Source organism: Perna viridis, chromosome 1, assembly GCF_037379345.1.
Source record: "Perna viridis isolate PV_CMFRI_1.1 ecotype Kerala chromosome 1, ASM3737934v1, whole genome shotgun sequence".
In the NCBI taxonomy this organism is placed as follows: Eukaryota; Metazoa; Mollusca; class Bivalvia; order Mytilida; family Mytilidae; genus Perna; species Perna viridis.
Window position 1 is genome coordinate 4,716,020 of NC_142445.1, and position 25,488 is coordinate 4,741,507.

At 33.1% G+C, this 25,488-nt stretch overlaps 2 protein-coding genes across 6 annotated transcripts in view; one reads left to right on the top strand and one right to left on the bottom strand.

The window, feature by feature from the left end:
* Positions 1–25,488, bottom strand: part of LOC148626941 (glutathione S-transferase 1-like) — a 36,585-nt gene that overhangs the window by 10,299 nt on the left and 798 nt on the right. For 2 of the 5 annotated variants that reach the window (XR_015919131.1, XM_088563791.1), the window contains exons 1-4: positions 2,837–2,980; positions 2,323–2,415; positions 952–1,064; positions 470–574 (exon numbers count right to left, since the gene is read on the bottom strand). Coding sequence is in view for 3 of the 5 variants with exons in the window: in XM_088563791.1 (XP_088419917.1) it covers positions 470–574; positions 952–1,064; positions 2,323–2,415; positions 2,837–2,978 (453 nt within the window). In the remaining 2 variants the exon portion in view is untranslated. Of the gene's footprint in view, positions 1–469; positions 575–951; positions 1,065–2,322; positions 2,416–2,836; positions 3,014–22,224; positions 22,309–23,949; positions 24,013–25,488 lie in introns of those variants that run through there. The other 3 variants (XR_015919143.1, XM_088563942.1, XM_088564023.1) reach the window with 3 other exon arrangements.
* On the top strand, positions 5,968–14,974 carry LOC148626942 (glutathione S-transferase 3-like). The gene is made up of 5 exons (XM_088562641.1): positions 5,968–6,320; positions 6,898–6,990; positions 9,798–9,913; positions 11,389–11,499; positions 14,579–14,974. Exons 1-5 carry the CDS (start codon positions 6,188–6,190, stop codon positions 14,744–14,746), a joined length of 621 nt encoding a protein of 206 aa, XP_088418767.1. The 5' UTR covers positions 5,968–6,187; the 3' UTR covers positions 14,747–14,974.

Here is a 25,488-nt window from a genome sequence, read left to right on the forward strand (position 1 = left end):
TCCAAGCGCCATACTAAGAGATAAAATCAATTGGTAAAAGCATTACAAAAAAGTGCGGAAAACTGTAAATTCACTGAAATTTTTTAAGTCCGTAAAAATCATTCAACCGTAATCAAAGTCGAACTTAATCTGTAACTTCTCATAGTAAGACTACATACAAAATATAAAATCAGTTGGTAAAAGCATTACGAAAAAGTGCAGAAAACTGTAAATTCACAGAAATGTTCCAAGTTCAAGGGCCATAACTTCCGTAAAAATCATTCAACCGTAACCAAAGTCGAACTTAATCTGTAACTCCTCATAATAAGGCACATACCAAAAAAACAAACTTATTTCGTAAAAGCATAACCCAAAAAAAGTGCGGAAAACGCGGACGGACGGACGCCCGGCATTTTCATATCCCCTCGCGACGCGTCGCGGGGGACATTAAAGCATTTACACGTACTCCAAAAGCAACAAGACGGCATACCTTGGACCCCACTAGGTAACCACTACAATTTGCTTTCAACATTGTCTCCATGAACATTTTAAATTTCGGAAGAACTGTTTCCCTCAAATTACGCCTTACTTCTTCCTTCAATAAAAAGTAAAAGAATAGTATCGCGCGCGTAAGTTTTTCAGTAACGGAACATGAAAAAACTTTTTTTTAATTTTACGCGTCCGTTATTTCATTTTGGACGTGTGAAAATCGTCCGCCGCAATATTCAGAAGATTGCGGATATGACAGCCATTTTTTACTTAAAAAATAATCAGACAATATGAAATTAAATAGCACATGTATTTCGTTAGTAATTTAAAATGACATTCAAGCTAATTGACACGTAATGCTTGCGAAATGCTGCACTTTTAGATTGAAGTACTTTTTACTATTATGATTTTATACGATTGCAAAATGGCAAGACGCATCCTCTGTCAACGGTTATAATGGACAAGATAACAGTAGAGACATACCTTTTCATCTCCAGTTACACCGTAAAGTTTAACCATTTCTGCCGCAACATCAAAGAATGTTTCTATGACAACATCGACCATTGAATTTTCTAAATTGTTATCTCCATACATATCTTGTGGATAAATTAATAAGGATAGAGTAGAGAGAGCTATATATACTTGTTTATTCATGATAAAATTCTATCAGTCGTGATCAGTGGCGTTCTTTATACAATGAAATTATCACAACCCCTATGAAGGAACGATTTACTCTTCTAAGATACGGAGTTGTTTCGGTTTGTCGGTAACTTCCTTGATTTGGTTACTTTATTGGCAGAACGAAATTTGACTTCTCTATTGTATTTCAATAACCAGTTCTTCTGGCATATAAGATCGATATTGAATCACCCATTTAAAGCATGCATCAAAAGTCTTTGGCAAGGTACCTAAAATAGCTCTCTTTACAACATGTATAATGTGATAATGAAACTACATTCCTTGCCAAAAGGGAAATCTAGGGAACCATGATCGAACGGTTATACAAAATGTTTTAAAGATAATCCAGGGATAACTTGAAAAAGATGCACACAACAAAGAACATGAAATACCAAAAAAAAAAAAAAATATACACATAAAAACAGAAGTAACCTACTCTCTGCTTTTCTGGAAACACCCGGCGAGTTACTAATAAAGCATCATGCCGAGAGTAGGCGAAAGAGAAATTTTCAGCCATACGTCACGCTGAACAAATCGGCTGTCGTGGTGCAGATAAATATACCATAACGATCTACGATTACATATTGACAGCCATAAAACTTTCGTAGTGATTACTTCAATCTTGTAGCAACATAACCCTGTTACAGAATCCTAACTGTAAGCACGGTACAAAATGTCTGCGTAGTTTTTGTAAGATATGCCATAACGTATGAGTTTGGTAAAAAAAAACTCCGTACGCTGGTGCTGAGGGGGTTCTGCTAAAGATGAAGACACAAGGAGCAAGTCAACATCACGTTTCACCCGAATCTAGGATCTATATGGCAGAAAATGAGATCAATGGATCTGACTAAACGATAGTCCTAAGATGTTCCTTCTTTTGGATAAGATCAGCAATAAAGTCAGCCTCATAAGAGCGATTAAGAAAAAGGTCAGCGAGTACCGGAGAACAATTTGTTTCTATTAGAATGCCAGTCGTCTGTTGAAATAAACACGTCCACCACAAAGGACAAATGAGTTTTCAATACAATAAAATCAAGCATTTTGACAACATTCTCGGTATATTTAGAATTTGATTTGGAATTGTTTTTACAAAGTATGAAGAGACTCTCGGAAGTACCTTGTATTTTTACCTAGGCGTTCCATGTTTCTAAGAGTAAAGCATATAAATGTAGTCACCGAATTCTCGGGCAAGGTACCGATATATAGCACCAGACTGGTTGATTAGTTTCCCATCAACACTAAGTAAGGGTAGCTGACCATAAGGTGTTCCTGTAATGTCAAATAATTATTTCTAAATATGTGAGAAATATAACATGGATTTAATAGTACCCTGTTCTATTTAACTTTTTTTGTAGTATGAACGTTTTGAAAATGAATTTAGTACAGCTGTTCTGTTAATGCATGCACGTGTCAATTAGTGATTATCCCTCAACTATAATGTTACAATTTAACACGCACTCAAAACTTAGTTGTATCTTACCGGCAGTGTAATTTATACATGTCTCACGCAAAAAGAATTACATTTACATATACACACATGTACAACATGTAGGAAGATTCAAGAGAAATTTGAAGTACAGTACAATTTGATTTGGATAGATCATCACTAATATGATTAATATACACTACCAAATTGTAACAACTAGAGCGTGTTTCTGAATATTTAACTGATGAGTATAAAATGCGTTACCAGTTTTAAATTTGTTCCACTCTTCGTCCATGCGGAAACGAATGTCCTCATATTTGGTTCCTGAAACAGCGAGGAGGAGTCTGGCAATCTCTGCTCGCCCCCGTCCATTGAAGTAATACAGTTTGTATTCTGGCATTGTCATTAACGATATCTATAGCTACTTGGTATACATCTGTTCTATATATAGTGAAAGGTATGTCTAAAACCCAAGCCTCAACAACGGACAAATCAATTATATGAAATAAAATAAACGATATTTTGTATTTTCAGTTCATAATGTTGTATATATCATGACGAATAAAGCAACACAGAACAGAACAGAAATGTTGGCAAGAAAAGACTGGAAGAGTAATCAATGGAACCAAGATTCAAGCGGAAATCAAAAGAATGTTATCCAGGGAAGACCAGACATGGAAAACAAAGAACGTAAAATTACAAATAATAGCAAAAAAAGTAGATGAGCAACTCGGACTCCAAAAAACTGGGAGCATGGACCAGGTGCACCAGTAGGGTAAGCGTCCTTTGTTTTTCTATAAACACCCGCCGAGCTGCTCATAAAAAGTCAAGTCCAGGGTAGACGAAAGAGGAAAGGAAGAGTTGGGCAAATCGGTTCTCATGGTACAAATGGTTACACCGTAACGATCCACGAGTTCATGATGTCCATAAAACTTCTGTGGTGGTGACTTCAATCTTGTAGCAACACAATCCTGTTCCAGAAGCCTAATTGTTAAAAGTCTAGCGCGATACAAAAAGTTTGCATAGTTTCGGCAAGCTCTGGCATAACGCCTGAGTTGTGATATGAAAAGCTCCATATGAGGTGCTGAAGAGATGTTGCCACAGATGAAAGGAAAGTTGACAATACGGAATGAAAAGTCGATCTATCTGTCGTACAGTTTAGTCAATAGCTTTCCTTTATTATCGATCTCTAAGTATAGGTCAAGATATCATGCAGACTTCACTTTTCTGTGTAATTCTTCCTTTGAACTAGATCAGCTATAAAGTCAGCCTCATAAGAGTGAAGGAATATGTCAACGAGTAGAGGAGCGCAAATTGCTTCCTTGAAATTGGGAATAGAAGTAAAAAATCATAGGTTTGAATGCTGTTGTATCGGAATTTCAGGATCCACATTGATTTAATACCATTACGGGAGTAACAAGTGTCGTGGTAGGACCATCTTTTTCAGCTGTGGGCATAGAAGTTAAAAGTTTTGAAAGCGGTTGGTGGTACATTTTGCAGAGCCAGCTATGTAGCGTTGTTTGTATGGACTCTTGAAAAGTTTAGGAATCCAGTATATAGACGGTAGATCACAACCATCGTCTTTGGTTGTGGGACCAAAAGAGGATATTACAGATTTATTGTTTTCCACTATCTCTTCTTTGGAGAGTGTGGTCTTATCACTGCTATTGTTTTCTACGTCTACCTCTAATAATAAACATTAGATGTAATGTGTTTTGCAAACACAATATTGTTTTGGGCTTTGTCTTCTGGTACAACAACTTATTTGTCATATATAGTAGAAACTATTTCTTGCTAGTTCAGGGTCTTTGAAAACTCATACGTTTCAATTAAAGATCTCACAGCCTTTACTCACTCTGACAGTGGATCAATATCTTCTTGTTCTTGTTTTATGCATTTCATCGCATAGTCCTCCACGGCATCCATAAGAATTTCAAAGTTATTATTCCAATTTATGGAGTCTGGTTCACGGTACTTGGGATCTTTAGAAAGGACCTTACGGAGAGATTCGTTTCTATGATGTTTAAATTTCCTGTAATGGCGTAACCGGAAGGACCATATTTGAAAGGACAGTCTTTGCAGGAACAGTCAGATGGTTTAGCCTTAACGTTCTCAGTCTCGAGGTCTTGCAATAGCCTTTCATAATTGAAAATTTTGGATGCAATGGGTGAAGTATAGGAATATGAAATAATCGGTATTGATTTGTCTTTGAAATACGGAGGAATTGTTTTCGTGCATGGCATTTTTGTGATGGAGGCTGTCAGCCAAATAAATTGCATCTATACCTTTGTTGACAAACGATAGTGGAAGAAATGCTCGCTTTTCATCATCATGACCTTTAACTCGAACTGGTTTAAAGAGCCTGTGAAACCAATATCCAAAATGATGGCCACAGAGTCTGTAGAATGATGGTCGGCTCAGTAACTGGAGTATTAAGACTTGTTTTATAAAGGGATGTAGTAAAGTGAGAAGTATAGAATAGAGTTTGGTTCTAATGTGATGAAGTCCAAGAGGTTTTTATATGAAGGGAAGAAGACAATCTATAGAGCATCATGCATCATGCGACAGATACGTTCTGCATACGGGTTATGTTTCAGTGAAGAATATACATCTGTATACCCTTTACATATTCTAGTACTAGAAAATACTTATGGTGTGATGCTTCTAATCATTATGTCATATGTGTCCTTACCAAAGTTCCATGGACTTCTTTATAAGTATGGAAGTTCAACAAAGTATTCATTTTGAAAAACTTTTGAATAAGATGGTCAATTCTATCGGGTCATCTATTATTATAAGGCAAAACATATTGAATTACCATGGCAACAAGAGATGTCAAATGAAACTTAAATGGGAATATAACTTCCGGTAGATAATGAGCTACTGTATACATTTCATGAGAGTTTATCATTTATTAAAAGCTGTAGTAGTCTTTACTCATTGTTCAAAAGGAAAAAGGACAAAAAAAAACCCAACTTATGGAACCAAATTAAATTCGTACGAAATATCAGCTGTGATACAAGATAAATAATATTTAGTATTCATTGTCAAAACTACGCTAATTTTGGATCAAACAAAGTAAATTACGGAAGCGCATTTGGAACACGCGACTATTTTTTATATCAAAATTTGGGACTTTTTGAAAAATCGAAACTTAAACTTGAGTTTTAAAAAAAAATATTTATATCTCCCTAATACATTTCCTTTTCGCCGTAAATAGCATTTTCCAATGCTGTAACAAAAACCGAAACATACATGTTCAAATAAACTAAATGTTTTTAAAACATATATAAAAATAACTCTATTATGCTAAGTGATCCTAATACAATAATTGCGGATGTAAATGACACACAATACCCCACTACAAGATACAAGTGTGCATGTCGTATAGTGATTCAACCTTAAATCGCCCACCTTATAGTCAAGAGTTAAATAGTTAAATATTGTATTTACTTACATATGGACGGTCCAGGGTTTATCATAAGCTGTTAATGTTTGCTTTAGAAAATCTGAATATTTGGGTTGATACGTCTATCAAAGTATTTACTAGGACAATAAAACTTTGTGTATGAATATTATTACCGCCTGTCATCGACTCAACTACGGCGAGCACACATGGCTACGTATAAGGTGACTTATTTCAATGGTCGGGGCAGAGGGGAGCTTACGCGCCTCCTCTTGGTGGCGGCTGGACAGCAGTTCGAGGATGAACGACTTACGCGAGAGGAATGGACTAAAATAAAACATAGTAAGTGCTATTAAAAGAAGTTTGATATTCTTTTCTTACTTCATTTTTTTCACCTTAAACGATAATCAATTATCCTATTTATTCAAAGCGACGCGGGTGTGAATATATTATCTACGTTTTTATGTCAGAATGGAGTAAAGACTTTAAAAGATAAAACCACAGTTCATATAAATTCTAGTATCATATTACATGTCACTGTTAGTCTAGATGATGTTGTTTCATGAATCAACAATACTTTCAACACATATATATCGTCAGCTTGATGTAACTTTTTGCATGTCACAACAATATTCATTTAAGTTCTCTATAGCCATGCACATTGAAATTAAAACAATGTAATACAATGTTTATTACACTAGCTTTGTTAGATATTCGATAAGTTATTTAACCAACATTTATCAATTATGGACCTTGACAAATACATGTACATGTAGGTCTTGACAAGTTTTTCGAGTTAGTCTATACCTTTTCTACCCTCTAAAGCGAGTTAAGAGTCTTTAAAGAACGCAATTATAAATTGGAAAGTCATTTGTAATGTATTACGAAAATGGACGGCTCTGTTATCTGGTTTGTTTAGCTATGCCCCAGGCCCAGGTTCCAGTTCTCACTGTCAATGGTAAAGTTTTGCCACAGTCTGGAGCCATAAACAGATATCTAGCAAGGAGACTTGGTAAGTTATAACGTTTCTATTGTTCCCGGTAATTCAAGGTTAGTAAAACATAACATTTAAAAGTAATATACAACGAAAATTGTTTTTAAATATATATATAAAATATAAAACTTATATATTTTAAAATAGATACAGGGATGATACTGTAGGTATATGAAGTGTGTGTGTGTGTGTGTGTGTGTGTGTGTGTGTGTGTGTGTCATATGTATATATATAGACATAAAGTATATATATATATATATATATACACACGTCTCAGAATGTGACGACTCTATTCGCCACACTACTCAATTTGATACAGGGAAGATATGTATATAGAAAGGTCTGAAAATTTTCCAACGATGTTAGAACTGTCAAATTTGCGATGCAAATTTTTGGTCGTTCCCTCCGCGGGACTCGAACTCGTACCGCTGTGACATCTATGGCAACACGGTCTGCACAAAGTCCAGCGCCCTAGACATGCATCATTAATTTGATCCTCTATCCTACATCGATAATAACATCTTAATGAACTGTCCCGTACTACCATACATCGTGTAATAAGTTACAGCCCTAGATTAATCCTACAAGGAGGAATGACCCGGCCAGCGAAACTTATATTTATATGTAGCCTAGCTGGCCGAGTGGTCTAGGGCGCTGGACTTCGTGCAGGCGGTATTGCCATAGATGCCATTGCGGTACGAGTCCGAGTCCCGCGGAGGAAACGACCAAATATTTGCATCGCAAATTTGACAGTTCTAACATCGTTGGGAATTCAGACCTATATATATATATATATATATATATATACCAGCGTCTCAGAATGTGACGACACTATCCGCTACACTGCTCCGTCGGATTAAATTGATACAGGGAAGATAATGTAAGCATAGAAGGGTCTGAAAAATTCCCAACGATGTTAGAACTGCGAAGCAAATTTTAGTCGTTCCCCATGCGGGACTCGAACTCGTACTGCTGTGACATCTATGGCGATACTGCCTGCGCAAAGTCCAGCGCCCTAGACTATTCGGCCATCTGCGCTATATTATGGTAGTATGTATGGTAGTACGGAACAGTTAATCTAGGCGGTAGGATGTAGGATCAAATTAACGATACATGTCACGGCAAATCAATATTATACAAGGCCTCAGAATGTGACGACTCTATTCGCTACACTGCTCTATCGGATCAAATTGATACTGGGAAGATAATGTAAGTATAGAAGAGTCTGAAAAATTCCCAACGATGTTAGAACTATCAAATTGCAAAGAAAATTTTTGGTCGTTTCCTCCGCGGGACAATAGCTCAACAAATCGTTTTTTTTTTTGTTCTCCTCGAGAAATATACAATGAATCCTTGTAAACATATAAACAAACTTAATTAAAAGTATCAAGCGATGGCATATTATCTGTGTATTGTTTCTTTCGCTAATGTATTATCTGTATGGCAGTTAGAAATGACAAATATAAGATCATTGCCCACTTCATGTTTCTAAACAGTGTAAGCAATAAGATAAATCTAAATATACAATATACTTGGTTACTCAATTGTATCTTGATTCGGATTTCATTACAATGATGATATGAAGCCGTTTGCCATTGCAGTTGGTGACAAAAAGTGGAGAATCAGCAATTTAATGGGCGTAGTAAAAAAAAAAAACAACAATATTCATGTGCACTTAATGGAGAGATTTTCAAAAGAAAGAAAGGGCGACATAGAAATAAACCACCGAATCTGATTGCAAACGCATCAGACATTGTACAGATATTTTAATGTCACAAAACCACGCATGTCTACGTGTATAAATACATGTACGACATCTGGTATCGCTGTTTGTTCATGGGTTATCAGATTCCTGTCGATTTATGTCATATGAAGATCCACAATATTTGTCGTGATAAAATACATTTTTCGGAAATGAAGTGTTAGTTAGGTATTTGCACATGTTTATGAATAATTAAAATTCAATATATATGCATCAGAATGGTTGTATTAAAAGTCGAGTTATGGCGATTTCAATCTCAATCAAAGAATACGTTACTTTTACATTTAAATAACATTTTATTACTACCCCGAGGCACCAGCTGACATATGCCCTTTAGGACTATACCCCGCTATCCCGCTCTACCTGCATAATGTAAGGTATATTGGGGAGAGCCCCAACACACCTCCTACCCAACTCGACAGGTTCCTAATGAGTTTTATGCTTTGAAAAGTTTAGTAAGGTGTTATGCCACTATTCCTTGTCCCAATATTTCCTATGTTAAAGTCAGTTATTTACAGCTATTTATAAGGCTCATAGCAAATAGAAAGTGCTGGAAGGGTATACAATGATAGGCACCGTTTACCTTAACTTGAATAAAATACCAATATACCCTATGTCCTTTTTTATGAAAAACCGGTAAGGTTCGTTTTGTAATTTAGTCAGGAGGCCTATATATTATTTAGGATTACTGCTGATACATTCAGCTTTCTGATGATAACAAGTTTTACCGTATACCTTAAGATTGGGACTACGAATATACTTCTGTTCTTGTTATTCTGAACGACTTTTTTACGTGTATTGTCGTATTACACCTGATGTACTTGGGAATGGTACATAGTATACCAAGAAGTGGTTATAAGGCCTGCGAAGGAGATTGTTTACTTGAGCTGGTGGATTGCTTGCGTTTTTTTCAGTTGGGTTCGTGACGTTCTTTATTCTGTATATATTTTTTAAAAGTTGTTTTTTATATCGTATCCTCAATACTTGTACTATTTCTGTACACGTAAACCTGACGTATTTTTGTCAGTCACTAATTTTGTGAGTTAATTCCCTATATTTGTAGATTTGTATGGAAAGACGAACGAAGAAATGACAATTAATGACATTGTCATGGAAACAGTTAATGATGTTCGGAACGCTTTAGTAAAAGCACATTTCGAACCAGATGATGCAAAAAAGGTAAAATACTAGAGTATGTTTATTTAAGACCTAGTTTTTAGCCCATATGTACCGAATGTTCACGTAAGCTTTTATGAGCACTTATCGTCGTCGCAAAGTTTCCAAAAATCCTCATCTCTAATACCACAAATCAACTTCAAGTTTTGCGAAAATCATTCACAATGGTTTGATTTTAAGTTATCGCGTGAGCACTGATCAGGAAACTATAACATGGCCGGCATGTCAATGTATTAAACACGGTGTTAAATTTATCCATTTTAAGGTAGATCATACTTAATATTTCTAGTAGATAGATTTTTCTAGTTTTTCTGGAAGATGACCTTTAATGAACATACGTCAGAATTTTAATGTATAAAACATAGGTCACCGAACTTGATTTCGCGATAATTTAGCCTTGAAAAAGCATTTTTTGTTTACAAGATTTCACAGGATTCTGTAGGAAAATTTCACTATTTCGCATACTTTTAAACGCTGTTAGATAAGATTTCTTATGAATTTACATAAAGAACAATAAAGTGACATTCTTTCATTTTTCAAAAAGAAAAATTGGGGATCATCAAACTCATTTTCTTGTAATATCAAAAAACTGAAAGCACTAATTACATTTTCTCTTTATCTCCCCTTTGAAAAAAAAATATTGTCGCCAATTATACCCCCTTGAAAAGAGCTTTTTACAAATTCACATTTGTAATTTTATAATACAAAATTCTTTTAAAATATTTTGATTTATAATTTTTACATCATTTAAACATTAGTAGTTAATTGAAAATGTGTATATCCGTATGATTAGCAATATGACAGAAAAGAATGCTCCGTATAATAGGTATTATCGATCTTTAGTTACATATCAAAATTATGAGACATAGGAAAAAGCCAATGTTACCTTGGTTCTTTGTTCGGCTCAAATAGTCCTACAGAATCTCCATATGGGCCGAAGTATCATGACGTGTCCTTATTGAATGTTTCCCTTGAAATACTTAACATAAAAATATGTGATTACAATCAAAAACATAATTGATACAAAATAACCTTCAACTGTGAAAATGCCTACAAAAGTTTTCATGTGGTCGAAGTTTACAAACTATAATCTTTTTACTTTTTGTTTTTTTTCTATCACTTAAAAGTTGTGTAATTTCCAATGTAAAATGTAGTTTCTCTTGATTTAACTTAAGTAATGGTTACATGTAAGATATTGTAGTCAGTTTTTTTCGTCGGCAAGGGAGAACAATGGTATGTAGGATTCAAACCAAGATCTTCATTTCAAAATTCTCAAGCAATTTGTTCTCATATAAGAAAAAACTTCTTCATCATTTATTAAATATACAGTGTACTTAAATATGAGCGAAGTTAGAGACTACTTATCTTCTTGACATTCTCGTATAAAAATATGGATAATCTTTTTAAGCGAATGTTACATTAACAATTTATCAATTATCATTATCATTTCAGCTTTTCATTGAATCTGTTCATTTCAGGTCGAAATGTTTAAGAATGTGAAGGAACAGACTATTCCAAACTTTCTAAAGGTGATGGAGACATTGCTCAACGAGAACAATGGAGGAAATGGTTTCTTCGTAGGCTCAGAGGTATAAAACCAGCTACAAGTGAATTCACAACTTGTAAGCGATTCAAATACAAAATCAAAGACTGAAGTCTTCAAAGTCGCTAATCGTCAAATATTCTATGTCACTGATTTTGGCTTGCTTTCAACATCCGAATCGAATACGATATGCTCTAAAATCGGTTGACTTCCGCTAGAATCTTGGTTCCCTTTATATGTTTACACTTTCGTAACCGTGGTGATCCGAATGTTTTCAAAACAACTGGTTACCAGGAAGTGCGGGTAATGTTGTCATCTAAAATTTTAGCGATCGTTGGGTCGCTTATGATATTGACCAGGGAACCAGATTAGGAACCAGATCAAACAACTGGCAATGGATATACATATATGCTAACCGATCATTTCATCTTTTAATGTGAACTTGCCGTTCTCATACAAGCAAAAGAAAAAAAACACATACGTAAAACACATGTGTATGATATTTGAGATGTACATTTTGATCTCTTATGAAGCTATGACGGTAAACACTATTGGGGTAAAGTGGATGACCGTAACGACCCGTTACGGTCATCCCAAGATGGAGAATGAAAATTCGGAGAAGAATATTTTTCTTTAATACTGTTGTCTATCCAACTTATTCAACAAAATAAATGTGACAAATAGTTAGTCATCCATCAATGCTTGATATTTGAAGCGGAAAGTATATGGGTAAAATGTATTATTAATGAGGAATAGAAAGATCAATATATCGATGGGATGACCGTAACAAAGAATCTTCTTTTTCTAAGGATGACTGTAACATGTGGAAGGAGATGTCCGTAACACTAAAAACGAAAATTAATATTTCGTAATGAGAGTTGGTACTTTACCATAAAAGATAAACGTTGAACTGCAAAAGATTTCACTGAATTATGTTATAATTGATACACTTAATAAATTCATTTCAAATGGCTTCTACTACAAGCGGTGTTTTGTGTATAATACTGAAACAAATTAGCACGTTGAATCAATAAATTTTGCGATCGATATTTGAAGACTTTCTTGGTGTTTCCCTGGATCAAAATCCTAAACGTAACAGCCGAACAACTAAGTCCTTCCATGTTAAGTCATGCAGAACTATCGTGATAATGTACATGTCGCGTGCTGTAGGCAGTATAATATTGTTGGCTTGCATGCGACAGGGAGTGTATGTTTGGCGTACAATATCTAATTTCATAATATAATTTTATGTGAAATCTGAACTGTTATGAATATGGCCATAAAAGAGAAATGAGAAACAGCAATAAGATAATAGACACGAACGGTGAAGATTTGTTCATATCAAACGATTATAAGAATATTAAGTGGTAGAGTTTTTGGTGATTCAACAGATTAATGTTGTAAAATCTATTAGTTCAAGAAAGTGTAGTTGTATGTAATAGTGTCAGAATGCATGTTACAAAATATATCAAAAAAATTTAAATCGCTGACTTTCTACCATTTTTTTCTGACTGACATTATATGTTGCAAACTTTCATTTATTTTGATGGCATTTTAAAATGTAAAAATGCAAAATTATAGTTAAATTGGTTGAATTTTTTACCATTACTTTTTTCTTAGCTCCTCGCTTCGCGCCAAAATTCTTGGAAGAGTTGTATTCTTTATTTCTGCCTAGTGCTATCCAACTAAAATTTTTAGCGACACCTTGTGGATAAAACTACTTTGATTCGCGTATGACTACAATTCCGGCAAAAATTTCAAGAAAAAATTATCCTTTCTGCATCTGAGGTTATTTTCTAGTGTAGCGGAAATGACTGAGCAGTTCCGATGCCCTAGCACATTTATTATGTTATTTTTTTTAATAAAATGCCGCTAAATATAAAATAGTTTTAATGAATAAAATGATTTTACGCAACTACTATATTTTTTTCATCCAATAAAACCATTAACAAACGTGTTTTTTCTTGGCCTTGAAAATAGAATAAAACCTATGTATATTGGTGGAGAAGAGGGCAGTTTAGGCTTCCATAAATCGTGAACCATTCACATGACTAAGATACCAACTACAGTACGCTAGATATCTTTGCTTCAGTTAATTCAGTTGAAGAATATTATTATTGTTATATATCTTCCCTAATACATGTACATGATATAAATTATTACAAACTTAAAATATGCACCCGTAATACTCCTCTTGATTTGATACTGAGATAAAGATATAGGGAACAAAAGAGAAAAAGGAAAGAATTTTTTAAATGATAAATGTAAACACAAAAACTCTAAAATATTAATTTCAACAAGTATAAGTATGATGTAATTTCTTCTGTTTTCCAGTTAGTTGTGGATAAACACATAAACTGATAGATCAGTTTAGTAACTATTTTACTCATATCAATATCTTTTACAATATTTTGGTCAATATGCGTATGTCGTATAAAAAAAAATCCATTACGGTCATCCCGTTCGTCAATCTCTTGTTCTGTTACGGTCATCCCAAATTCTTCGTTATTGTCATCCCGCCGATATTTTTAACTTGTAATTTCTCATTAAACGTACACTTTACACATACGCTTTCTGCTTCAAATATCAAGCATATATGAATGACTAACTATATGTCTTATTATTTTGTTGAATAACTTGAATAGACAATTGTATTAAAGAATAATATTCTTCCTCGAATTTCCATCCTCCATCTTGGGACGACCGTAACGGCTGTTACGGTCATCCGCTTTATGTCAGTGGAACACGGCACCGATCATCAGCTTAATGCTGAGTAGTAATATATAATTATGCAAATCATATGCGAATATAAACTACTGAAGTAACGAGTGCAAGAAGTCGCAAACAGTATCAGCGAATAAAAAGGAATGAGAATATACTCATTAAAATAAGTTACATATAAAATGTTACTTATGTCATTAATTAGTAGCAATGTTTGGTAGGAAGTCTTTAAAATGTACATCGTAATATCATTTGACCGTGATATTCAAACAGGAACTAAAAGTATGTAAGAACAGTAGTATCCCTGATTTAATAAGTTTTTATAATGTAGTCAAATAATCAGTGTTGTTATTATTTAAACACTTGATTAACAAAATGATAATATTCTACAAATGTCTTTACAGCTGACAGTTGGTGATTTAGCTTTGATGGATTTAATGGATATTATACTACAAAGAATATCTCCAGATGCTTTAGAAAACCAAGATAAACTGAAGGCGCACAGAGAACGTGTTTGCAACTCTCCTAGAATAAAGAAATGGCTTGAAACAAGACCACAAACAGAAATGTGAAAGCAGCTGACATTTATGACTTCTGGAAATAAATGAAACGTTATTGACTGATTTCCACTTGGTTGCTTTAAGATATTTTGGTTTGTAGAAGAGAAAATCCAAGAATGTGTCTTCAATTTATGTAAAAGATAACCATAGTATGAGTGTTCTGAACATTTTGTTGAAATGTGATGCATGGAATAAATTTCCAGTGCTGATTTTTCATATAAAAAAGAAAATTTTGCTTCGCTTTTTTCGTTGTTTGTTTTTACACCCACCTCACGCCAAAAGTTATATATGCTATCAAATTTGAGTATGACTATAACGCGCAAATTTACCGTCAGAACGTCATTAGATTTAGTTCAGTGCTACAAGCATTTCTTGGGTTATGATACTGAGGTCAATTATTTTGACACGCATTTAAAATTTGTAATGTCTTAGCTTATGTGCCATATTAATTATGAACCCTAATTGTTTGCAATTTGGGTATTATATGTATTGAATCAAAGTGTTCATGTATTGAATCAATTCATATCGATTGTTGGAATTTTTACGCCTCAAATAATCGTCAAATTGTAAAAAAGAATATAATTAAAGAACCGGTGACGACTTCAAACCGTAAATTGTAAATTATGAATTGCTAATATTAAACTTTAAGATTTGAATTAATCATTTTGATTAGAATGACAATCAATTTATCTTTAAAATATCACACAAAATACACATGACATCGTAGCAGTGCACAAGTTTGCGTTATATTCAGGATCTTTGTTGGTTTGCACGGAACACCTAGATAAATGAACACAATACTCTCCGACATCCTGCATAATTGAACTATAAACTTTTCTAGTCTCTAAATTTTCAAGTCGAAATTCAGTTAAGATGTTTGTTGTTTTGTTTGTTGGGGTTTAACGTCCAAGCAGCAATATTTCAGCTATATTCAGACAAAGAAATTCAGTTAAGAACTCTGGATCGAAACTTTTTTTTTTTTTTTAATTATTCAAACTTAAGCCACGGTTGTAAATCACTCCTGCTCTAAAAATACATGTACATCTAATCTAGCTACAAATAATTCTTAGTTGATAAACTATAGCTCAAGTGCTATTAATTTTCGCATAGATACCAGTAACATCTAGTCCATGGGCTGGGAGGGTCCACCGTTCCCCCACTCATAAACTTCGTGGTGATTTTCAGGTACCTTTATACCTCCCATCACCAATTGTTCGAGCGTTTAAGTTTTTCTGGAACAGCAAGTGTAAGGGAATCAAATACATATAGGTATCATTATGTAGTTGAATATTTCAGCGATACAATGGTATCATGAAAGATACGGTAACACTTAGGATTTTGGAGTAAAATTTAAAAATGTACCACTATCACACGGAAAAAATCACTAAAATTTACATGTTTTTCAACGTCAAAAACTCCTAAAATATTTATGCTGCAGTAGAAAATGACTTATTTGTTATTTTCTGTTTGTATGATCACAGTTAATACTTCTAGTGTTCTTTTGATGACATTTGGCGATTTTCGTAGTAGAATTTATCAATAATTCCAAAATTGGGATTTTCGATTTTTTCAGTAAAAAGTCGCATACGACTCAGCAAGTTGTTGCTCAACTGAAAGGTCTCAAATTTGATATCATTCGATAGATAATTTAATTTTCTACATAAGTAAACCACGAAAATTTTATTTTCAAGAAAGAATTTTCAATAAATGTTAAAAATATTTGCACTTTTCCTAGAAAACTGGTCTCAGTATCATACATAATTCTTATTCACAGCATACAGACAATGTAAAACTCATATTTTAGACATTCATAACTAAGATAACGATGTGCCAAATATATCTGTCTAATTAAGTCGCTTAGATGTTCTTTTTGGGGTAACAATAAATCATAAAAAGTGGATTTTTCAGAATTTAAGGATTTCTTCTTCTTCTATATCACCTGTTTTTATCTTTTTTTTTTCAAAACAAGCTTTTGTGTGATACAGTACATTTATATAATGTCTAAGCTTTCAAATGGGCCAAAGTAATAAATATTTGAATTTCTTCAAGTCAAATTAGGTGAAAAAGTTCCACCTCCACCCATGAAAAAAATACCCCGACATGAACCAAAATGTTAATTTTTAGCTTATAAAATGCATAATGCTAGGTATAATTATTTTTTATTATCGATGTATTTAACATATCTACTCATTTCAGGCTCATATTTTTTTCAGTTTCAAAGTGAAAATAATGAGTTTTCATAAAAAAAGGATATTTTCGGAGTTTCATATTTTCTTTCATTTCACCGGTATTTGGCTTTTTTTCAAATACCGTACTTCGAACAAACTTTTATATGTTTAAATACAATTACATAGAGTCTAACCTTTGATTGTAGCCAAGTTGTAAATATTAGAACTTTTCAAAGTCCAATTAGGTGAAAAATTGCCACCATGAAAAAAAATACTTCAACATGAACCCAAATATTATTTTTAGCATATACAGTGTAATCGATATAAAAAGACAAATTGAGAGCTAATGTTTTAATTACCGATGCATTCAACATATCTGCTCATTTCAGGTGTATATTTTTCAGTTTCAAGGTGAACAAATGTAATAATGAGTTTTTCATAAAAAAGAGAATTTTCGGAATTTCATGTTTTTCATGTGGATCGTTTCACCAGTGTGAAGCTAGCCGTCAATACCAGCTCGCATGGAAGCTGGCAGGGTGCATTCAAACATTTTTTTTTTAAATTTGAAATACGCGAATCGATTTCGGTATTCTTAATATTTTGCGTGCAGAAAATAAGAATAATGATAGAACATACGTGTTAGTCTGTATACTATGGCGTACTTATAAATTTGTTATGATGTTATGAAATATAAAAAAAAATAAGTTAAGTGTAATAAACTAAGGTATCGAATACGCAATAGGGGTGGATCCAGGATTTTAGATTAGGGGCGTAAATAGAACGCTAAGTAAGGAAATTATGTTGGTTAGAGTTTGTAAGAAGTCAAGATTTCAGACCAAAAAACCTAGAAATGTTGTGGGGTTGTGGCCCTATGGATCAGCGACCTTGAAGTTACTTTTTTCAACATGTACACGTGCATATATTACTCTTACAATTATCATCTAATCCTAAGAATTAGACTATTAAGTATGATAAATAATATTTAATATCTTCTTAGTTTTGAATGATAATAAAACAATACTTTGACCCTGGGAACTCTGATAATTTTGCTTATTGTCTCCCTTGAAGGTCATTTTGCTCATAGAAAAAAAACTCTGTCACTAATAATAAACTTCAAAATTTCTTATAAAACTTTAAAAGAAAACTAATGACTTTTCAATTATAAGGTATACTACGTGAAATTTTCCGGAATTTTGAATTATTTGGAAGATTTAAAGTTTTCATGCACTTTATTGTTCAAAATGATTGTATTAAGTATTCATTTCTACAACCAAATTAATGGTTACAGAGTCTTAAGAGTGATTCTATGTAACCATCAAAGAATCCACAAATTAATGAGAAATGGCATCTCTCAGAAAATTCTCATTTTCCTATTAAATATTCCCCTTGGAATAGTGAATACTTTGAGCAGTATAATGATTTTTAAAAATATGTTATGTTACCATAGCAACAATATTATGATTTTTCCATTTGTATTGGCAAAATTTACAGAAAAAAACACAATTTTTGCAATATTTCATTACTTTATTCTGTTCAAATAGCTAAATGAATCATTAAAATGATAATTTCAATGAAAACATATATGTTTAAATATAAAATGTATGATCATTCACAGTGCTCATAATTATAAAAATTACTAAAATAGGCAAAGTCTAAAACAGGAATTTCTTAATTATGCATTTTACGTTTTTTTGCTGAAATTGCAACTTTTAAAAGTTTCATCTACAAAAAACGCGACTGAGAAAAATCTGGAAATTAATATCAAAAATAAAGTTGGTCCTATAGATCAAAATATTAAAAAATTGGCTCGGGTATTTTTTTCGTTTAATAGTAACGGGTTTTGAATATTGGGCAATTTTTCCCCTTTTGAAAAAAAATGCATTTAACCAGTTCACCATCGTATTTGGTTGCAAAACTTTTTGCATTTGGTTTAGATTAAGTTTTATGACTTACATATAGCATATAAGAGTCTACTATAAGTTTAGTTTTTTTATGTAAAATTGCTATTTTTGTTGAAAAAACACAGATTTTGAGAAATAATTGATATAAAATTATAAAAAAATTCAAAAAATAACAATGGGGAGATTAAAAAGAAAACATTATATTTTTGTTTGGTTATGTTGCACTTATATATTGTATATTGAATCTTGAATTTGTTTTTTGTTGTGTTTGGGTTTTTTTTTTTGGGGGGGGGGGAGGGATGGGTAAAAGTGTAGCCATTGTCCCCCGCCGCCACATGAAAGTTGGATATATAGTAAGTTGATAAAGTTCAATTACTCCCGTAAAAATTGTCAAATCAAAATGGCTGTAGTATATGATGAAGTACATATGGTGACAAACAATCCTATAAAATTTAAGCAAAATCTGTTCAATGGTTTTCGAGGAGTTGCTCCCACAAAAACATTCCTACGTTATCCAATAAAAAGTCCATAAAGTCCCATAAATCCCGTAAAAATTGGTTGAATAAAAATGACAGTATGATTTGATCAACTTGATATGGTGGCAAACATTTATAAGAAATTTCAGCAAAATCTGTTTAGTGGTGTCCGAGGAGATGTGTCAACAAAAAAAATCCTATGTTGTCAAATACGCTAAGTCGATAAAGTCCCATAACTCCCATAAAAATTGGTTGAATCAAATGGCAGTATATGATCAACTACATTGTACATATGGTGGCAAACAATTACATTGTATACGAAATTTCAGCAAAATCTGTTTAGGGGTGTCAAAGGAGTTGTGTCCACAAAAAACATTCCTATTTTGTCCAATACCCTAAGTCGATAAAGTCCCACAACTACCGTAAAAACTGTCAAATCAAAATGGCCATATGATATGGTCAACCACATAAGGTGGCAAATAATCCTACAAAATTTCAATAAAATCCGTACAGTGGTTTCCGAGGAGTTGCGTCCACAAAGTGTTCCTATGTTGTAGTGTGCATGAAAATGATAAAGTCCCATAACTCTTGTAAAATTGTCAAATCAAAATGGTGGCAGATATGATCAACTACAATCCTTTCAGTGGTTTCGGAGGAGTTGTGGACGGACACAGACCATTACTTAGTCCCTCCGTCGCGTTGCGGCTGGGGACAATAAGTAGAATTAAACTAAATAATGTCTGTCTTACTCTCTTATTAGAACTAAGTAATAAACTACTTATAAAATGTCAATTTTAATATATTTCTAAAAATATATTGTTGGGAATTTTTCATATTTGCCTATGATAAAGGTCACATATTCAATAAATTACTGTTAAAGTGTGTGTGATATCAGTTACAGTTTATACAAAGTCTAGTTTTCTAGGAAAAAAGGTCTAAAAACAAATCATAATTTGCTTTGTATGGCCTATTGATAATTTGTGTTACACTCCATGACAAGAACAATAAAATGAGAAGATATGGAATCAATGCCAACCAGACACAAAATCCCCAGAAATTAGAATGTCATGAATAGAAACCGTCGTAAAGCCTCCAACAAGCATCTTACCACTGTACGCAAATCTGTGAACTGCCCCTGACAACAAGTGAAAATTAACATGCGGACCAGGAATACACATTCCAGGCCTACCTAACGAAGACTGTGCTCATAGTAAACACTTAAACAAATAATAAACAACAACAAGTACTGACATAGGATCCTGGCTTAGGACAGGCACACACAGTGTATGGCAGGGTTGAACATGTTTCAAGCTAGCAACCTGCCCCCTTACAAGCATCTATGTCAGAAGAACGACCAACATATGGACAAACAATAAAATTCAACTACGAAAAGATGCCAATTCTGTATGACAAAGCTCAAGACAAGTACGGTAAATCAAAAAATAAAACATCATAAAGAGCTCTATCAACAGAATGCCCACTGTTACTGACAGCTAGCATAGGCAGTCTAAACAGTTGATCATAAAAAGATCAAACGTTGTAGTCCTAACTAAAGTACCACACTTCACATCAGTCTGATAAAATCAGACTAATTAGGATTTAATGTTTTCACAGTCAGACAGGACCAAAATGTGAGATCCGGTAATACCCGAGCGGAAAACTAAAGGAAACTAACTCCTCAACTCCTCCACAACTCCTCCGAATTTCCTATTAATTCGGTTTTGCTTTTCTTAAAAAATCGATCAAAGTGTCAACATTTTTATCAATAAACACCATTTGTAAAGATTGAACCAAAATTTCAAATTTATACCCCTGAATAAGAGATTTTAAGCTAATTAGAAATATCATAAGGGCTACTTTTGAATTTTGAAGCTTTATAAACAACATTACCAAAAAAATTAGGATGTGCAATACCAGTAAATACAAGGTTTCTACAGGTACAGTTAAATTTTATAACCAAATGTCTATATTTGTGGAAACAATTATAAAAGGTTTCAACCAACTTGTGGTAACTGTAGCAAATTAGAGCTTGATCACTATGGAAAACATTAGCAACTAACTATAATTGTTCATAATTGAATGAAGTTCAGTCAACATACACTCTTAAACTTATTTATTTATACTGGATTCGGAAACAAGTTACATTAACTTATATCAATCCCTCTCCAGTTGGCATACAGTTCAGCTAACAGTAAATTATATTCTATATAGATGCAAGTTTTGAATAGACATGGTTTACAAGAAAATGAACTGTTAACACAGAAGTGTGTCTCGCCTTGAGAAACCCCATATGGTCAATAAAAAATGTCGATGAACTGTGACTGCGGGGGCATATGCCCGAAATGACAATAAATGTGAACCATACTGATGCTAATGCATCTACATACCAAATATCAATGACCTAGCATAAGTAGTTCATGTTAAACTGACACAAGAAAAAACTCTTACAATTGTGGACGACGCCGCCGCCACCGCCGGAAACACCATACCTATGTCTCGCTTTCCGCGAATTTCGTCGCTGGGGAGACAAAAATGAAGTTGTCAGAAACCATTACATTGCTATATATGAAGACTATGTTAAAGTTGATGAAGAGTGACTGAGGGGGTATATGCATAAAATCATTATGGAATTGATATGTACTTGTTAGTAACTAACTATATACCAAATATCATTGACCTATCATTATAATTCTTTAACAAATGACTTGGTAAAAAATCCTTACAATTGTGGACACTGCCAACGTTGTTGTAGTCGCTGGAAATGCAACACATGTCTCACCTTTTGCAACAAAAGTCACAGCCGTGACAAAAAAATTAAGTCGAAGTAGATGGAGCCTTGTGAAGAAGTCAAATGTCACTTGCGTGAAATGAAAACAGATCTTGCAGTACATCATAACCATATAATTAAATTCCTTTTTTATGTACAGAAATTTTAGTTAAATTACCTGTGAAAAGTAGTTCTGTGATGATGCTGTCTCCTGGCTTAAAACAATGGGGTCATGACAACCTGTAGCTACATCTTCAATAAGCTTCAAAAAATGAAATCATTCGCATATAATTTTTTTTCTTCATATAAACTTTAAAAGATGTAAAACATATTCTTGAAAGACATTTTTTCAGTGTACATGTGCATGTATATCATGTGTATATATAATATTGAATATGTAATATGACATTTGGACAGAAATTCCTTCTCCTCTCCAAAGTTTAGGTTTGGCTTCACAAAATTGATTTCAAGAAAACAAACCAAAAATAATCATAATTTTGCTTGCTTGCTACCCGTTTTCTTGTCAAGTTGCCAAAAGAACTAGGAATTAACTTGGAGTGGCCTTAAAATTATGAGTTGTATTACTGCTCTTGATGGGAATCGGACAGAACTTCATAATTGATCATCAGTTTCAATGAACCGACTAAGCATCAATTAATAATCGGAAACACCTCGAAACCAAAATTCAAACTTTGGCTCTTATATATTTTATTGAAAATTAGAATTATTAAATAGAGCAAAATCTCTAAAAATTGTGTTTATAATAGGTTTTATTGGGATAAAATTATGATACAATAAGTATATACTTGATGAAAAGTCCATTTTAATTTGAAAATAATGGTAATAAAAAAATTACTGAACACCAATCTGAATTGCAAATCAATCTTGTAATCTAAAGGGACATTGACAAAATATGTGATTACTACCAGAGTAGTCGCCACTGCAATGGTCCTGACTTGGAACAGGGAACAGGCATTTCAAATGAAATGGTAGTTTGAATCAGGATTTTACGGCTAGCCAATCCTCCCTCTTCCATTGCAGCGTGAAGTGTCTGGTGGTAATAAGGGACCGACCATTTAACTTCTTGGGGGGTATGGTTTTTTTCGAAAAAAATAATTTGATTTCCAAATTTCAGAAAAAAAAATAATTTGATTTTAAAATTTTGAAAAAAAATTGTTTTTGAATTTCTGTGATTTAAAATAGTGGCAAAGTCCTAACAAAATAATTCGAGTTTTCCACGAAAAAAAATAATTTGATTTCCAAAAATTTCAAAAAAAAAATTTAATCCAGGGTAAAAATCCATAGCCCTCCCCCCTTGAAGTTAAATGGTCGGTCCCTAAATAGCATACTAAAGTGCTGCAGTCATAATAGGAATAAAAATGGTCAAATCAATACACGGAATTTGAAGAACTTATATAAATAAAACAGTGTTCATGCATGGCTTTAGCAGAAACAAAATATCTCTCAATAAGTGATTAGTATCAGAAACAGAATTTGGAAAGAGATCTTTTAGGGCTATTTTCCTCATATCCCTGATCTAAAAGTCTGTCTCGTAAACATCTATGACGTTCTATGAAATCAAAAAAAATAGAACTTGCTCGTGAGTAATGAATCAACTGTGAAATATAAATGCCATTTGCAGGATTCAGAGGATTTTTGTGATCAAATCTCACAACCAATTAATCAGTTAGATAATTTTGTAATGGGTCATTAGATTTTGGAAAATAATCGATCGATTTTCGATTATAATCGATCATCGGGACATCACTAATTACTGCAGTGATATACATTACTTGACGCACAGCTTGAAATAGTTTGTAAATCATTGGATTACCCGATATCACAACTGCAGTTTCTGGCACAACAATATAATAATTCATTTTTTATAGTTTTACAATCTTACCTGGTTTGCCACAATCTTTGACTGTCGGAGAGCACCTCTTCCCAAAACTTCTTCCTCAGCAACCTTAAAAATTATTGCATTGAATATTATATGACAATTTTTCTTAAAGGATATTGCTCTATTTCTATTTCATATTTCTATGTGTAGTAGTATGGCACGTCGTATTTACATTTATTCCTCTTTAAATATATCTCCTAAAATTTATAAGATATCTCGTATACTTAATAAGATATCTCCTAAAGTTTATAAGATATTTTATATCTGTTATAAGATATCTCATCAAGTTTGTGATATCTTATGAAAAATAGGAGATATCTTATCAAATATATAAGATCATTCACAACTTCTTTTTCTCATATACACAAACTAAAAACATTAAAAAGTTCATACATATATGTATAATAAAGATTTTTTTCAAGTGTGCTGCATATCAAGGCATAAATGTATCTGGAGTTGTAACATTGCCCTCCCTCTTAGAGACCAATGTATATGAACCTCAGAGACATGAACACTCTTGAAATGGTAGATACATGTATGTTCATAAACAAATTATTTTTACAACATGTTTGATTTAGTCTGGCAAAACTCTGTGTCTGTGATAAGATGGAGTACATTTTGTACTGTGTCAGCCACAAAAATACACCATGAACCCAATTTTTGTAGGAAAAGGGATATTATATGTAAATACCCATACATGTGCATGTATATCAGATAAAAATCATTTTAACATTTTTTCATATTATTTCAAAACAAAATCATTGTTATTTTTTAAAGTGTGATGTAAGTGAAGCAGATCAGAATATCTACATATAGGGATGCCCATTTGTTTCGGGGGGGGAGGGGGGGGCTTGGCATTTTGTTTTAGTAAGAAAATCTATATTCAGTAGTCATGGTAAATGCTACAAGAATGTTTTGTTTTCGGTCTGACATTCATTTCTGGCAAAATTAATTTTTTTCTTTTTCTGTTTACAGGTGAAAAAAAAAAGATTGTGGACAACATTTTTTTTTATTCTACCACAGGCCACATTATTTATTTTCCGAGAATATTTCTAAAATCATTTTGTTTTAGTAAGAAAATCTATATTCAGTAGTCATGGTAAATGCTACAAGAATGTTTTCGGTCTGACATTCATTTCTGGCAAAATTAATTTATTTCTTTTTCTGTTTACAGGTGAAAAAAAAAAGATAGTGGACAACATTTATTTTTTTTTATTCTACCGCAGGCCACATCATTTATTTTCCGAGAATATTTATTTCTAAAATCTGCTCCTTTGATTTTTTTTTTTGTGATAATTACAGAAAGTTCCATCTGATCTATAATTACTAAATTATACTGGGACCCTCTATCGGTCTTATTACCCCCAGATGCATGTGTTTAAGGTTCATCCGAATGAATTGAAAAATATGGCCGTTTTACTCCACAAAATTTACTCTGTGTACAGACAAACCTGAGCATCTAGAAAAAAAATCAGGCATAGCTGGCCCTAGATATGAAAAAACATGCATCACTTTAACATAAAATTAAATAAAAAACTGACC

Coding starts and splice junctions, on each gene's coding strand:
- LOC148626942 (XM_088562641.1), top strand. CDS start 6,188: ATGGCTACGTATAAGGTGACTTATTTCAATGGTCGGGGCAGAGGGGAG. Junction 6,321..6,897: donor ATGGACTAAAATAAAACATA/GTAAGTGCTATT, acceptor TGGTTTGTTTAG/CTATGCCCCAGGCCCAGGTT. Junction 11,500..14,578: donor GTTTCTTCGTAGGCTCAGAG/GTATAAAACCAG, acceptor ATGTCTTTACAG/CTGACAGTTGGTGATTTAGC.